Source organism: Melopsittacus undulatus, chromosome 4 (genome assembly GCF_012275295.1).
Source record: "Melopsittacus undulatus isolate bMelUnd1 chromosome 4, bMelUnd1.mat.Z, whole genome shotgun sequence".
NCBI lineage: Eukaryota > Metazoa > Chordata > Aves > Psittaciformes > Psittaculidae > Melopsittacus > Melopsittacus undulatus.
Window position 1 is genome coordinate 70,418,173 of NC_047530.1, and position 15,819 is coordinate 70,433,991.

The 15,819-nt window shown below is 46.4% G+C and overlaps 2 protein-coding genes across 3 annotated transcripts in view; both read right to left on the bottom strand.

Annotated features, from left to right (window-relative positions):
- Positions 1–1,029: 1,029 nt before the first annotated feature.
- Positions 1,030–2,434, bottom strand: DKK1 (dickkopf WNT signaling pathway inhibitor 1). Its single transcript, XM_034062363.1, has 4 exons — positions 2,243–2,434; positions 1,981–2,137; positions 1,762–1,872; positions 1,030–1,571 (listed from the first exon to the last, which is right to left on the bottom strand). Exons 1-4 carry the CDS (start codon positions 2,432–2,434, stop codon positions 1,321–1,323), a joined length of 711 nt encoding a protein of 236 aa, XP_033918254.1. The 3' UTR covers positions 1,030–1,320.
- Positions 2,435–4,760: 2,326 nt separating this feature from the next.
- The window catches only part of PRKG1 (protein kinase cGMP-dependent 1), a 479,219-nt gene continuing 468,160 nt past the window's right edge, over positions 4,761–15,819 (bottom strand). For both annotated transcript variants that reach the window (XM_013130233.3, XM_005153712.4), the window contains exons 14-18: positions 15,290–15,453; positions 14,266–14,388; positions 14,106–14,168; positions 13,049–13,115; positions 4,761–8,883 (exon numbers count right to left, since the gene is read on the bottom strand). In XM_013130233.3, the coding sequence (XP_012985687.1) occupies positions 8,785–8,883; positions 13,049–13,115; positions 14,106–14,168; positions 14,266–14,388; positions 15,290–15,453 (516 nt within the window). In that variant the 3' untranslated portion in view covers positions 4,761–8,784. The remainder of the gene's footprint in view (positions 8,884–13,048; positions 13,116–14,105; positions 14,169–14,265; positions 14,389–15,289; positions 15,454–15,819) is intronic.

Here is a 15,819-nt window from a genome sequence, read left to right on the forward strand (position 1 = left end):
CTTGGGAAATAGAAGGCTCTTTTTTAATCATTTCCCTCTACATGGGGTTGTGTGCTCCCTCCTTTGCACTTTCTGTAGCTGTGAGCTTGATTCAGCACCAGCAGGTACTTGCAGGTGCCTGTGAGAGCTGCAGTTCAGGTTCATATTCAGTAATCCCATGTACCAGTGCAGTCCCCAAAGTCCCTAAATAGGCAGCATTAAAGCTAGAGGCACCAAACAGCAGCTGGAAGGTGACATTTTAAAACAAGACTGGAGCATCCCTGCAAATGGGACACATTGACCTCAAGAGCAACAGGTTCAGGTCTGGACTTCAGGTACAAAATGCTTTTGGATTGTTCATGGGTTTGCATCCTGAACCACCTTCCACAAACTGCAGGGTAGCCAAGGGTAGCCTGCTAGGTAGGCACAGGACAGACACTGCACTTGCTGCCCACCAGCCCCATACTGCACGACATGGCCCCCATGCTCACTCCATGCACATTTACAAACAGTTGCAATAGGTGAACAGTATTAGAAGCTAAAAGGGATGGGAAAACAATGCATATTTGCAGCTTTCTCTCCCTCCAGGCCACCCCAAAAGGGAGAAAACCCATAGTAACAGGCTGCAAAGTTAAGTGAAAAGTGAAGTCTTTGTTGCGCATGGAGCAAAGACTACGTGACGGACCAGTTAACATCACTGTGCTCCTCAGCACCCGTCCCGTGGTCAGCTACATGCTGCAGTCCAGCACAGCCCCTCCAGTGATCCTTCGCTCCCTCTTCACCCCATGGAAAAATTGGCCAGGACGGTGTTTTGCTGCCACTTGCCCTTCCTTCCCAGATCCCTGGCCATGGTGCCCATCCTTGCCCTGCATGTGGCAGTCAGAGTACTGATGGCTACCATGGCACACTGGTAATTCCTAGAAAGCAGTTGAACAAATACTGATAACTGAACAGCCTTTCCCATGTGGTGTCAGTGGTGAACCATCCCCCTCCCTCTTTGGGCATTTTCACCGCAGCGCACATCTCCCCTCACACGCAGGCAGCCTGGGCTGATTTTAAAGAACGGTTTATTCGCTCAGAAACAGACGGTCACATCTCTTTGACCGAGATTTAAAATCCCAGTGTGTACAAAGTCACAGTCACGGGTTGCAGGGCACATGGCAGCGCCCTCGGAATAAAAAGTCATTAAAAATCCCAGCGCTATGTACAGCTAAGTGCCAGCTCAAGTATTCACAACACAGTAACGTACTGCAATTAGTTGCTTAAAAGTAGTTCCCTTGAGAAACAACCTTCTGCTCCAGCAGAGCTGGAGTCTGCTCCATCCTGTCCATCCAGTGATGCTCAGTGTTGCTGGCAGGTGTGCAGTCGGGAGGCATCGGCAGGGCCATGCTCTCGCTGGAGGCGGCACACCAGCCCCTCGGCGCACTGGCACCGCTGGAAGATCTCCAGGCCATGGGTGCCTTTCCGACGGTGCCGGGTACACACCTGCCCTTCCCGCAGCACCGGCTTGCAGATCTTGGACCAGAAGTGACGGGCACAGCACAACCCGGCTGCACAGTCTGAAGAGCGTAGGCAGAAGTCCCCCTCCTCACCTGTGTGGGGACAGCATTGCATGTGCTCAGCCCAGGATGCTCCCACTGGGATGAAGGGGCAGGGTGAGCATCCCCCACAGGGGATAGTGAGGCAGGATGCACAGTCTGCACCGCTCCATAGGGATCAGTGGGGCAGGATGGGCAGCTCTGAAAGGGACAGTAGGGTCACAGCATGGCTTGACTCCCTTACCTTTGGCAGTGGGGAGCCAGGCGGGAGCGGGCGTTCGTCGGGTCAGAACCTCAGCGCCGATCTCGTCCAGCTCAGTGGCTCCCTGGGGTGGCTCTGGGGGCGTGCAGAGTCCTGCGGGAGGCAGCGGGATGGCTGTCAGCCATGGATTGACCCTAACAACCCCTCCCGCGGACACCTCCAAGGTGTTGTCCCCCCTCCCCAAGCCCTGCCGCCCCTCACCGTTGCTGCAGGTCGTGCCGGGACAGCACATTGCGTCGCGCAGACAGCGTTTGCGGCGTCTCCGGCAGGCGAGGCAGAGCGGGGCTCCCCCGCCGCGGGCCGCCCCTCCACAAAACTCCTCGGGACCACAGTCCTCGTCCTCGGCGCAGGGGAAAGGCTGGAGAGGGGGCAGAGAGGAGGCGGAGGGGGTCAGCACTGCCGCCACCCTCCCCTCATCCCCAGTGCGTCCCCCCTCTTCATCCCAGTGCAGCCCCTTTCCTACCTGCCGGGTGGCGGCCGGCGGTGGCTTGTTGCTGCCGTCGAATGGGGCGACGGGGGGGGCGCTGGCCTCGGCCCCTACCCCCGGTGGGGGTCCCTTGATGGAGTTGGAGCTGAGCGCGCCGCCGGGTGCTGCCGCCCGCCCCGCCGGGGCCGCGCAGCTGAGCGCCGCCAGCAGCGCCACCAGCCCTCGCATCCTCGTCCCGTCCCCTCCCAGCCCCTGGTCCCCGGTGATGTCCTATCGCCGAAGAAGCTCCCGCGGTCCCCGAGCAGCAGCTACCTGCGCTGCCCGCCGCCGCCTTTATACCCCTGGGGGCTGCCTCCTGCGCCCGCCCCCTCGGGGAGGAGGGCACGGCGGATGGGATTTCAAAGGGTCCCCGGGGGGTTGTGAGACCCCAAAACCGCCCCCACCCCGCCCCGAGGGCTCCATCATTGGCGGCCGGCCCGGGAAGGGAGTTTCGCAATAGCGAAGGCAGACACCACCACCGCCCCCCCCGCCCCTGTCCCCGGCCAGATGCTCCTCATGCCCCGCCGCTGTCTCCAGCCGGGCGCGCCGCCTCGCCCGACGGGAAGGGACGGGAAAAGAAGGGGAGGAGGGGAGAGCACCCCATACACTCCCTCCAGTGGCTGGGAGCCACGGTGGGATGCAGAAAAGCCGCCCCCCCCGGTGACAGAGGCAGTCCTTTGGTCTCCTATAAGTCTGCGCCCCCCTCCCCCGTCCCCTTCCTGGCGCCAGCGCGACTTTACAGGAAGGGAGGGGGCCGCTCGGCACCCCCTCACCCCCGGCCCGGTTGAGGAGGGGTGCGGGGAGACGGGACATGGGAGAGGCTGAGCCCCCAATTGGTGCCCCCCCCCCCCCCACTCCCGCGCACTCTCCTGACCCTAGCCCGGGCAGCTCCTCGGTCGGGATGGGGGGGGCAGCACCGTAGGGGGAAACTCCCGGCACTTTGATGCGGGGAGGTCTCCCCTTTCACTCCACCCCCCGGCCCCGGCATCGGCGCCCTCGGGGCGCCACGGCCTCCCCGCTCCCCCTCCGAGCCTCCCGCTCCGGGGCAGCGCGGCGCGGCTGTCATCCCCGCGCCCCCTTGCGGCCACACTGGGGTAGCGCGCCCCCCCATTCCCCGCGAGGTTGTGCAAGCGCCGTTAGCACCATCAGTTAATTCAATCGGCTTCTCACGATGACGGCCTCATGCTCGTATTTATTTATTTTAGTTGGGTTTGGCAGAAATACAGTAAGAAATAAAGCCCAAGCACCACGCCGCGGCCGAGCACACCATAAATGCTTATTCCCCCGAGGGTGGGTGATCTCAGATGTCACACTCCTGCAATCAAAACCTCTGCAGTGCTCACTCACCTCCAGCGCAGCGGGTATCGCTGTGACTCCGCAGGAGCTCCTGTCAGGTACTTCAGGTCTCAAGCTGGGCTAATAATTACCTGGGAAGGTTTCGGCGGGCACCTAACACAGGTGCCATCGGAAGCGGTGCTGCTGAGTCAGCGCTCGCAGACATCCCTGCCGCAGCCAGGTGAACCGGGGCCTTGCTGTTTTTAGCCTGCAGGAATGAAGGGCACACCTTGCCCCCAAGCCCCTGTATTCCCCTTGCAGTTTCACCAAGGATTTTTATTGTATTATTGACGTATCTGCGATCGCTGCATCCTGCAAATGCATTTTGCAGTGTTTCCTGGCTCCTGCTTATGCAGTTAGTGGATTTATATCCCTTCTGGGAGGATGTTTTCATGTTCCTGTCTCCATTTTTTACCTGTCTCTGTGTCCACATTGCACTGAAGTACACCCTTAACCTGGACCTTGCTGAGATTTAAATGAAACTGTGACATGCAGGAGCTGAGCTGTTTCTCAGGGATGGATTTAAATCTGTTGGGAGTGTCAGTCTCAGCATCCTGAACACCACATCATCCTGCGCACAGAATTGATGTCTTCATGACATCCCCTATCTGTGCTGTGCCTCTATCATCACATCTTGGCATTTTCCATGAGGGGCAGCAATGACAAAGACACCATTGTTTTTTGACACAGGTGTTTGCGGTCACATCCCACCTACGGATGATGCAACACGTGTTGGAAACATGGTCGCTTCCCAGCTGCATGCCCTGGACTTGCTTATATTGGGAGCAACTAAAATATAAAGTGAATTCTTCATCCCTGAAGAATAAACATGCCGCAAATGTGTTTATTGGTTAGTGTGTTCTTAGAATAATTTGGTTGGGATTGAGCTGTGGGGCTCACTGAGTGCCAACGCTCCTTGAAGCAGGACCTCCCATCAGCCTCAGACCTCTTTGCCCAGGCTACTCGTGGTGGTGCTGGTGATCAGGTAAGTCCTGTAGTAACTGTGGCCATTTGCAGGAAATCTGGATCCCAGTACTAATCTCCAACTACCATGCATTTTGTTCAGTTGTGTCTTACTGCATACAATCGTAAGAGAGGATAAACCCCCCAATTTAATCACTAGCCAGAACTCCTCTCCCAGTCTTGGCTTCTGCTGTGGAAGAGAGCCACCGACAAGTTGTTCAAAAGTAATTATTTTTATTTCAACTCTATAAAGTATACAACAGGCACTCGGCAATTACAGCTGCAGGGAAAATACAGAGCAAAACAAAAGCAGTTAAAGTGTATGAAAAAAAGGTCTTAAATCTACATCAAAAGAATGCAACCAGCCAGTGGCCGGTGGGTGGATGACTGACATTTGTCTGACAAACAAAACCTCTTTCATGTAGGAAGAAAACTGGAAAAAATAAGAATCTGAACCAAAAGGCTCATGTAGAAACAGCGTAAATTGGGACTTGGGACAATGGGCAGCTCAAAACAAAAATTTCTCCTTTTGCCAGTAAGGCTCTAAAACTGCCCAAGTCTCAGTGTTACGGCTGGTTTACACAGCCACGGAGCTGTGGAGGACAAGGAGCTTCCAGCTTCCCAGCTGGGCTTTGTGGGAGCGCAAGGGCTCGCCTCCATGGTAGTTTGCATATAGGAGTCAGGGGAAAAGCACAGATCCTGTTTTGTTGAGTGGTGCAAACCAGCTACCCTTTGAGTCAGGCTTTCAGGTCAAAACACATAGGTCGGGTTGCACACCGAGTTGCTCATCGTTTTTTGTGTGGGGGAGATTTCTAAAGGGGTTTGTATAAGACAGGAGGTTGGCGCTGGACAGCACGATGGGTTGAATCTGCACACCTTAGCAAAACAGGAATACCTGTCTACGGACTGATAGGATGTCATATATTAATTTGACCTGCACATAACATTTATACATTTCACAGAAATGACTCTGTATCTCATTAACAGATACACAGCTCTGGTACATTGAACAGAAATAAGAGAACAACTTCATCATTTCTGTAATTCATCAATATTATATAATAAAGGCTTAGAAATTGGTAGCAGAAAGAACTGTAAAACGCAGCAAGCTAAGAAAGGACGACATTTTGAGGTGTGTTTGTCTTTGTCATGCAGCATAACACCAAATTTGTAATCTTTTTTTATAGGATGCCACAGATTTAAGGCACTTGCAACAATGCCAGATAGCTAGTCATGTTCTAAAACTATGGGACAGATGAGTTAACAATACAGTTGACATAAAGTTTAATAATACTGACAATTATGACATTAATTCAAGTCTACCTCGATCTAAAAACATTACATTACAAATAAGAAAATGAAGTAATAATGCCATGGAACTCTAAAAGAAAAAGTTATATGTGTACCACAAAATATCAACACGAAAATACCTATTTACATAAATATTTGCTTGTGGTCCTGTTGTTAAATAAGAGTTTGCTATGGATAATGCAGCACTGTGAGAAGCTACAGATCGTCTGTGTCTTAATGACACCAACCTTAATACACTCATTTTAAATATGGGAGCTGCTTTCCCTTTACATAGATATGCCACTGTCCCATATATTAAGAAAAAGGAGACAAAGAAGAAAGGACAGTAAAGTGGAAACACAGAAGCAATCCATCGTTGTGAATATATATATATATATATATATATATAAAATGCAACTCAAATATATTACTTATAAACGAAGGTGGTTATCATATACATATGCGAAGTATGTTGTTTAAAGTATGCTTAGGAAAGGTGATGAAAGTCAAGTGAGGTGTTTGATAACAAAATAAACTTATATTCCATATAGTCCATGCTGCACACCGCAGGTATTAATAACCATGCCTGGCACAAGGAAAAAAGGACAGGAAAAAGAAAAGTAACCCAGCCCATTTTAAAACCTTTTTCCTGTAATGTTTTCAGGTTGGCCTCCAAACTCATTGTGATGCTTTTCCTCCCAGCAACCCCTTAACTGACAACTGTATCTCAGCTACCAAATATCATCATTTTGGGACAAACCCTTCTCTGTGTTCTTCTACAGGAAGTTACCAAAAGTAAGTTTTCTCCTCCGATGTCACTGCATCATCGAGTGACAAAACAGGGGGATGAAAGTAAAGAATTCAGCTTTTAGGTAGCAGCCTGTTTGCTAAGATGCCTAATGATTATTTTAGCCCTACTACTCAGCACTGGCTTCCAGTGTTTTCCATCCCTCAGATAAAGGTTAAGAAGCCAGTAGTTGCTGTCCTGTCCCTATGGTTTTGAAGGCAAACAAAGTTCTAATGATTAATGAATAGCAGAAATAACCTGAAGTTACTGTGTCAATGGTGTTGCCTCACCCTTTGGAAACTTAGGAAGGAAATTCAGAGACACAGACTGGTTTCAAAGGCATCACAATGACTGAGCTCTTTTGTTTGCTATCAAACATCAGACATTGTCAATGCTGTCAAAGAAGGGGAGAAAAATACCTTCCTAATACATTCTTTTTAAAGTTCATTTCATTAGAAACATGGGAAAGAGTTGGGATTTAGCACAGGGAAAACATTTTTACTGTTAAAACATACATTTTCTGTGTACTATGCAGGCAAAAGTCATATGCGTGACTTTTTAGCAAGAGCTGATCTTTCAACCTCCAGTGTATACAACTACTCTTGGCTGCCAAGCTCTTGGCAGCTCTGAGATGAAATGGGGCAGCACCTGCTAATGTTTTGAGGCAGGGTCTGTTACAAAGACTGAAAGCTGATGTTTTTTGTTGGGATGATGGGATAAACTTTTAGTCCCATATATATGCAATAAACAGGCACACAGGACAGATTCCTGTTACATCCTATAAATCAGAAGAGACCGTATTCAAGTAAAGGAAAAACAGTGGAAGAGAGGGAAAAGTGTACATATGATAATACTATAAAAGCTGACTCGGTTCTAGCTATCCCGGTGCTTTAAACACGGTTACTGGGGTACTTGTACAGCAGAGACATGGAGACCTTGCACAAACACATCCAATATTGTTTTCCATTTATTTCCACTGACTTTCCTGTGGTGTTCCTTAGTCTGGTGAGGCACTAGGATTACATTTTTATGGGCAATATTACAAACAGAGCCAGAAAACTGGCCCAGTACCACTTTTTATTATAGCTAGCTTTGTACTGAACATGGAAGTGATGCAGACATGAAGATGTAAAATTATCTAAGAACATGATGGAGAATGATGCTCCTTGCTACATATTTCTGAAGTGGTGGTTGACTGAGTAGGTATATTCACAGATGAGGGATGTACATAGCACCTATAAAGTACATTATGGGTCTTATGTTTTCCCTTTGGGTTCTAAAAAGACAAAAGTTAAGCTTAGTTTTATGCCTAATAGCTAATCAATAAGACCAGTGGGCTGCTGTCACTTTATTACAGGACCATGATTTAAGCAATATTTTATATGCAAAAAGGATTAATGTTATGACTTTTTTTCATGCAGTTATGTATTTGTATCAAGGGAAAGGAAAAAACCCCAAATAAATATCGTGTTACAGTATGTTCTCAGGTGTATGAGAGAAGTGACCCATATCTGCCTTAACAGGATCTACAGCAGTTGTGCTTTTGTTTTACCAGGCTAAAAAAGAAATTCTCAAAAATAAAGAGGAATGGTAACATTCATTCTTGTCATGAATACTGCTCGGAAAGAAAAAGAACAAATTTTATCACTGCTTTGACATGAACTCCTTGACCAGTACTGTTGTGGTCCTCCTTTGCTCCTACACTGGCCTACAGTAGAAGACCTACGGGGTTTGGAGGGTGGGAGTAGCCCAAATCCTGCACTGTATTTAGCTACAGCACTTAACAAATTACTATTGATCCTACTGATAAAGCCAGACCCTTGCAGCTAGAATTAAGTGTGTCTTAAACTATGTATCTCTCGACTTTTATAATTAAGAGCGTAGCAAGATCATCGCAGTGATAGAAAACATATTTCTCTACTGGTGAAAGGCTTTGCGTCAGGACCACCATGTCAACTGCTATTTTAAGTTTGAACATAAAACATGAAGAGCACTATTGTCATCTAAGCAATAAGTCCTAATGCCACTGTAGTTACTGTAGCAGCATCAATCAAGGCATCATGGTGACCCCGAGCACTAATCCTCCCCAATTCTTTCAATTTCGCTGGCAGCCATGTCCCAGGAAGCTGTCTTCAGCAAGGCAGAAGCAGGTAAGAGAAATACATTAAAAATCTATGTCCCATCCTGAGTTGTCATCAGGGGGTGGTTCATCACTGTCCTCTGGGAAGCTGTCAAAATTGCTTGTGTCTGTTGGAGATGCAACCTGCAGAAAGAAAAGACAAGAAGATGATGGTCACCAAAGTGGACCTCTGTAGACATTTTCTATTGATCTCACAACCATGGTCATTCAAGAGTGTTCATTGCTTACTGCAGAAAGCAAGAGAAGTTCTGCATTCCACAATTTTTTTCTGAATCCCTGGAGGACTTCCCACACCTCCCCTACTCTGATGATCCAGGCCCTCTAGGGTCTCTAGTTCAAGAGAAACTGTCCTACCCGTTGGTACGAGGTCATCAGAAAAGACTTGGAAAAGCTCTGGGCTTCCCTCTGCCCCTGATTTCCAATTTATGGCTAGGATCCTGAATCTGAGAGGCTGTAAGCTGGGGCCTGCCACATTTGAGTTTCCTGACAAGTATTACTTGGTCTAGTGACCCTACCAGAGAAACTCATCAACTCCTCTTCCTAGGATGAAGGCCAAACACCCTTCTTGTTTTATTTTTTTCACTTTATGATGGTGACTGAAACTTCCTCACACTGAGACATTCAGTGTAATTAAAAAATAAAAAAGAAACAATACAAAGACAGACCCGCAGCTCTCCAGACCAAAATAATCAGTGTCTTACTAGAGAAAATCAGTACTTGAAACTGTACCCCAAGTAGCCAGCACAGGCTGGAGGTGACTGCCCTTGCCATGGGAATTCCAGTCAGGAAACGCTGTCATTTTTGGCCATTTCACTAGTGCGACTAGTGGGAAAGCCACAGCCAGAGGCCAGCCTACAAATATATCCCCAGCAGTCCAAGACATGTATTTGATGCTGGATGCTGCTGTAAGCCTTGGGAAACAAGAGCTTCAGCTTCAGCTCTAAATTTAATTTGCTGCCCAGATACATCAGCAGTTTCCTGCTGCTGAAAACACCTTGGGGAAAATTAAGGCTCTTGGATACCCAAATAATTTTGGAAAAAAACCAAAAACTGTAAAAGCCTAGTGGAGTACTATAGACTGATGTGATGCTTCACTGTGTACTGAATACTGTAATTTTGTTTCTTTTGAGTTACCTGGATCTGTTTACTTTGTTGGTGTTCCTCCATCCTTCAGGCCTTAACCCTTGGGGTGCTCTGCACTTGTTCTCCTGCATGGTACCATGGGCTGGACCACATAGCTCTGTTTCTCTCAGCCCATCACATGTGAGCTCTCCCTCTGAGAGCAGAAGTGCTGGAGATGTATGTACAAGGTACCAGCTACCAAAGTGTAAGAGATGCAACTGGTGTGGCCATTCCAACCAGGATGCACACAAGTTGTAACTTCTCACAAAAGCCTCTCAGCAGTGATGGACAGTGCGTTAAGTCAACTTCACTGAGATAAAGCATCTATGGAGCTCCCTGGGGCTCCTCTGCAGATGTCTCCTCTGGAAGCACCTAGCAGGCAGCATTTTTGAGCTCTGCTTAGTTGAGTTTTTAAGGGAATTAAGTCCTGCTTTGGGAAATGGATTGCATTTTGTGTTCATCTGACAAAACAAAAAGGCTGAGTATATCTAACACCTCAAAGATAGAGGGTTTTCTTAGAAGAAATACAATTTAGGGAAAAAAAGGTTGGATGATTTGTTACTCTACTGATTGATATTATGGGATGCTAATGCTGCTGTGTGTGGTTCCCCACAGTTCTGAGGTTCAGGTCACCTAAGTGGCCTGCAGCTCTTTACTGTTGGAGACATGGGAACAAACATCCTCTAAATGCCTTCTCCTAAAATTAGCTCCTGTCCAAGAAGATAAAGTGCAAATGTTAATATCAGCTTTCTGGTTGCTTAACAACATAAGGGCTTGAGATGAATTATGGTGGAGGGATCCATAGATCTTTCTCAAAGGCAGAAACTGTGATGCCAGACAGGACATCTTTGGAAGACTCAAGAGCTTTTAAGGACAGACACAGTCACTGATTTCTGCTGTGGTATTGAGGGCCAGCTGCTCCCTGAAGCAATGTCCTAGCAGCAGGATGTAAATTAAGATCTTTCATAAAATTCCATGGAATAAGAGCTAAGGAGCAGCTTTTGATTGCCTCACTGGTAGTATCATATAACTGCTGATAAGAGTTAAAGAGCTGGGGAAGGCCTTTTAATTAACAAAAACCCACCCAACCAGCCAAACAAAAAAGCTAGTCTCTATGTTTAGTCCTGCTTGCTCCTTTACAGTTAACAAGTAACTAGGAGAGAGGCAGTGATAGATGTTAAAATGGATTTCGTTCCCAGAGCTATGTCTTTTGGGCCAGTTTTCAGATATGGCTCTTACTAGCAGTTGGGACTTTTGCCAAAGCAACTGAAAAACTTGTGGAAAACAAAGCTGAGCAGGACTGACAGCTTTGGTGTTGACAACGTACACTAGTTAATGGAGGAAGGTTCTGGAGAAAATCTCATGTCTAGAGAAGGTATTACTCTTAAGAGTTCTAGGAAAGAGGTAGCTGTGTTGAATTGGGATCAGGTCAATGAATGCCTGTCAGCATTCAGTTGTTCTGGAAGAAGGAATCCTCTGAAGAGGGAAGGATGCTCCCATCTATTTTGGGCAGCCTTGATAGTGGTGTGCTGGCCAAAAGGGTAACAGCAGATCACTCTCTTGGGAGCAATCACAGACATATTGCTTGGTAGGATATTTGCAGTCCCATGAGCATACAGCCTTGATGACACCAAGAAATAATGCCAACAAAGTAAACTGGGTGTTCACAGAACCCTTTTCTACTACTGCATTGGAACATAACTGAAAAAGCAAAGAATAAGTGATTTCCTGCACAACAGATTGGAGAGCAGCCTTCCTCTAGGCAATGGCAAAGGAACAGAGACCATTTCTGGTAGTGGAGCAACATCCCAGCTTGGGGATGTCAGGAAGCAATTCATGTCCATAGTGAGGAAATATAGCTGAAGGCACTGCTGCTAGTTGTGCTGTCTGAGAGTTAGACGTCCAGGGTTCATACATATACTGGGTAAAAGCAGTATTGGAAATGCTCTTACAAAAGTAAAAATTAATGAAAAACAATCAGAAAAACATATGTGGGCATTTCAGGCTGCACTGACATCCTGCACAGGTAAACCAGGAATTGTAACTGGATATAAAGGAGCGAACTTGACTTTACACTGTAATTTTGAAACATGGGGAACAGTGCTGCTGATAAATTAATAGTCATTAAAAAGAAGCTTACCAGAAGAACCACAGTTTTGATTTATAAAACATTTATGTATTCTTTGGGTATCCTGCTCTAGGCAGATATTTGCTAAGTCCTGCTTTCCCCCATTGACTGTCAGGAACTCCTACAGCCCATATAGCAAAAGGTGAGGGGGGCGCAAAACCCTCTGCTTTTTCATAGCTGGTAAGAAAACTTTGGAACTGCAGATTTAGCCCTGGAGCTGTGCCTGCCACTGCTGCAGGAGGTGCCTGACCATGGGTGGAAAGAGCAAGGGGCTGCAATTAAACATGATTGCTAATGTCATTCTCTTGGTGATCCTGTGGGAGAGGCATGGAGGGAAAGGATTAAGTTGAAACAAGGAGGGAGGCTGCAGAACAGAAGGGGCCAAGGTAATTTCTATCAGCTAATCCTGTTTGGTTTCTCTTTGTGGCAGGCTTTGTGGGTAAAGGGCTCACAAAGACATCAAAGGAAGAGCTTTGCTCCAAAGGAAAATGAGTCGAGACGTTCCTCCGTGTCTGCTACCAGTTAAACATAAACTAGGCGGTAACAGGGCTTTTCATGTAAGACACAGACACAGGAAAAAAAAGACAGAAGAAGAGGTTAATGCAAAAGAAAAGGGAAATGGCATATAAATCCCACTTGCCTTCCCAAAAGAAGTAAGAATAAAGGAGGAAGAAAGAGGACACATTTGAGAGAAGGAGTGAAAGTGGCAGTTCTTCAGTGAAATGTGAAAAATAGATGAAAAAAAAAGTCGAGCAGTTGCAAAAGAGAAAAATATGTAGTAGTGAGTGATCCTGCCCTGATCTCCTGCTGAGAAGGGCATTTCATCACAATCATGCTCTCCCCAGACTGCCTTCTCCTGTAGAAGACTGTCCGGAAACCAAATATGGCTGAAACGGATCGACTTCTTCAAGCATCTTCAGAAGAAATAAAGCACATGCTGTCGCCACTTGGCTGCAGTGTACTAGTGCCTGCAGCTCATAACATTCATGTAGAAGAAACTTATTGGCTGTGAAGGAGAAAATAATTAGGAAAACTTACACTTGGTATTATAGGAGGTGTCAGTGTCCCTTTTCGTAACCCTTCCCAGTTAAAGCCTTCAAACCATCTAGAAGGGAGAGAATAATGAAACAGTTACACATACAGTGAAAATCTCTCTGTAGCATAACATAAAATTGAAATTGCTTAAACAGTGGGTTTCATCTCCCACAGTTATCATCTTCAAATTGTCTAATTAGCCTTAATAATTCTTCCTGTCAACTTTAGATATGTTTTTTTGGGACTGAAAATGAAGCGTGTGTAGCAACCAAGTGGTGATGCCATGGCGAGTACAAATTACCAGTGCTCAGAAAACTGTTCCTCACTGCAGATATCCTGGTAGCTGTTCTTTGCTTTCTATAGAGTCAATCCATCCCATATGAGACCTCTAATGTCCTTTTTTTGTATGAGACTGGGAGCTAAGGGCATGCACAGGGATGTCCTCCTCCTGGTTTGGGCACTTTAGGTTTGTGCAAGCCATGGCAACTTAGGTGGGTGGATGAGCCCTGAGCTGAGTCTTCAACCCATTCACCCAAAATGTCCATCCAATCCACTTCTGTTGCTTTGGGTATGGGAGAAGGACCAGCATGGATGGATGAGAAGGCCTGCTTCTGTGATGGGTCTATTAACTTGTTCTTATCTTGCTCCAGCAGGAACTTGTAAGACATCACTTAACAACTCTGCCGTCAGACCAGAAGTGATGAGGAATTAACATTACATATAGGGGAAAAGTGTGTTGGGCTTCGGGGAGGACAGAAATTGAGGAAAACCTTGGAAAGTGATTCTGCAAACCAAAAAGTCCAAGCAGGCAGTGGCTCAACTGGATCACTTCCAAACATTCTTTTGCATTAGACTAAAGCATAATGGTCAATATGCAATGCATTTTGTTCAGAGGCAAGGTTAGAATCTACACCAAACACCGGGGAAAAAAAAGTCTGATGGAAATTCAAATGGGGTCTAAAGCATACTAGAAGGCAAGTATTATTTTGCAGAAAATTGAAGCGTCTGAAATGCACGTCTTTGTGGGTTGGATCTGATGGTTGGTGGAGGAGACACTTACTTGTGCTTTTGGATATCTTTCACTCCATTTTTCAAATTCCCTAACCTCTCTGATGGATTGTCCCTATAAAACAAATAACAAATTGGTTAATTTCTTAATCCTTCTGAACACCTAATTTGTTCGCAAACAAGATCAAGGTAATTATAATTCATGTGCTTACCTGCATAGTTTTTTAATTAAATTAGCAGCATTTTTGGCAATCTTCTTTGGAAATTCAATCATGTCTATTCCCCTTAGTATGATGTTATAGGTCTTCATGGGGTCTGGGCCTGAGAAAGGGGGACTTCAGAGGGGAGAGGAAAATAGGGAAGATTAAAAGTTTGTCTTTAAAATGGCATGGAGGATTGATTAAAAAAAAAAAAACAAAAAAAAGGCTCCAAAGCAAAAGAGCACCCTCCTGAAACAAGAAAGGCCAGATGACAACAAACAATGCTTTGCTTTCTATAATCTTAACAATTTCTCAGTCAAGGAGCTCTAATACTGTCCAGATTTCAGTAATGTTGGCTACAGGGAAGTATCAGAGAGTAAAGTTTTGCAGAGCAGCACATGCTAAGCCTCTTCTTTCCATAATGGCCCATGTAGCAACAGCTTGAGGAACAAGGGTCTGAGTAATGCTTGCTGATTTACAATGATATGACGCGCTTTCAGTGGAGGTTAACTAGGTTTCCAACAGTTTAACAGAATAGTGGCTTACGTCCATCCCTAAAGGATAAGCCAGGAGTGAGTGATGGGGGATGATGTTAGGAAGTGCCAGGAAGCCTCTACTGCAACATCAGCACTAATATACATCCAAAACCATGTAAGGGAAGGGATGGATATAGGGACTCAAGTCCCCATGGTCTATCTCCTCCTTTTCAGACATGAAGCATTCCATCACTGCACCTCCCCAGTTAAACTGCAAATCCTTTCTCTTTCACCACCATGTTCAGCTCACTTAGGCCCCAAACTAACTTTTTTTGTGCAATTTTACATTTCCTAAAGAGCCTGCTCATGTCTCGCCCTTTGAGAGGTCTGCATTGAAGCTGTGATTTAAAGTGGAAAACTAATTATTAGGTTCAGCAGCACAGTGCTGTGTCGCTACAAGCACACACCAGCTCTGAACCTTCCTCTTGCCTAATCAGGGTGACAATGGCAGAAATATTTGGATCTATTTTCAGCAACGGTGCCGGCCCCGATGCCCATACCTGCCAGTCAGGAGTTCATACATTAAGATTCCCAGTGACCAGTAGTCTGCCGAAATGTCGTGACCTTTGTTCAGGATGATCTCAGGGGCTACATACTCTGGGGTTCCACAAAAAGTCCATGTTTTCTTTCCAAATCCTATTTTCTTTGCAAAGCCAAAATCGACCTGCAGAAAGGAGCAGAGTACCCATCAGGGCAGAGCACGAGAGGGAATGTCAGCCATGTGCTCTGCTCCTCTTGAAGTGAAGCAAAGCAGAAAAGAGGTTTCCTCGTGGGAATATTCTCCTAACTAAAGCATTGTGGGTCATTCCAGGACCAAGCAACCGCAATGACCTCTTAACTGATTCACCCTTTGTAATATAAAAGGAAGAGTCTCATGAAGGAAGAAGAACAAATGCTGGCACCAAGAGTTTCTTGGGAGATGAATCTTTGTACCATTCATTTTTGGTTTTGTGTTTTTGTTGTTGTTTTGTTTGTTTGTTTTAACTCCCAGCTTTAACCCGAGCAAGGAACTATTTAGGCTAAATACTGA

Coding starts and splice junctions, on each gene's coding strand:
- DKK1 (XM_034062363.1), bottom strand. CDS start 2,434: ATGCGAGGGCTGGTGGCGCTGCTGGCGGCGCTCAGCTGCGCGGCCCCG. Junction 1,873..1,980: donor CGGCACGACCTGCAGCAACG/GTGAGGGGCGGC, acceptor TGCCTCCCGCAG/GACTCTGCACGCCCCCAGAG. Junction 1,572..1,761: donor CTGGCTCCCCACTGCCAAAG/GTAAGGGAGTCA, acceptor GTCCCCACACAG/GTGAGGAGGGGGACTTCTGC.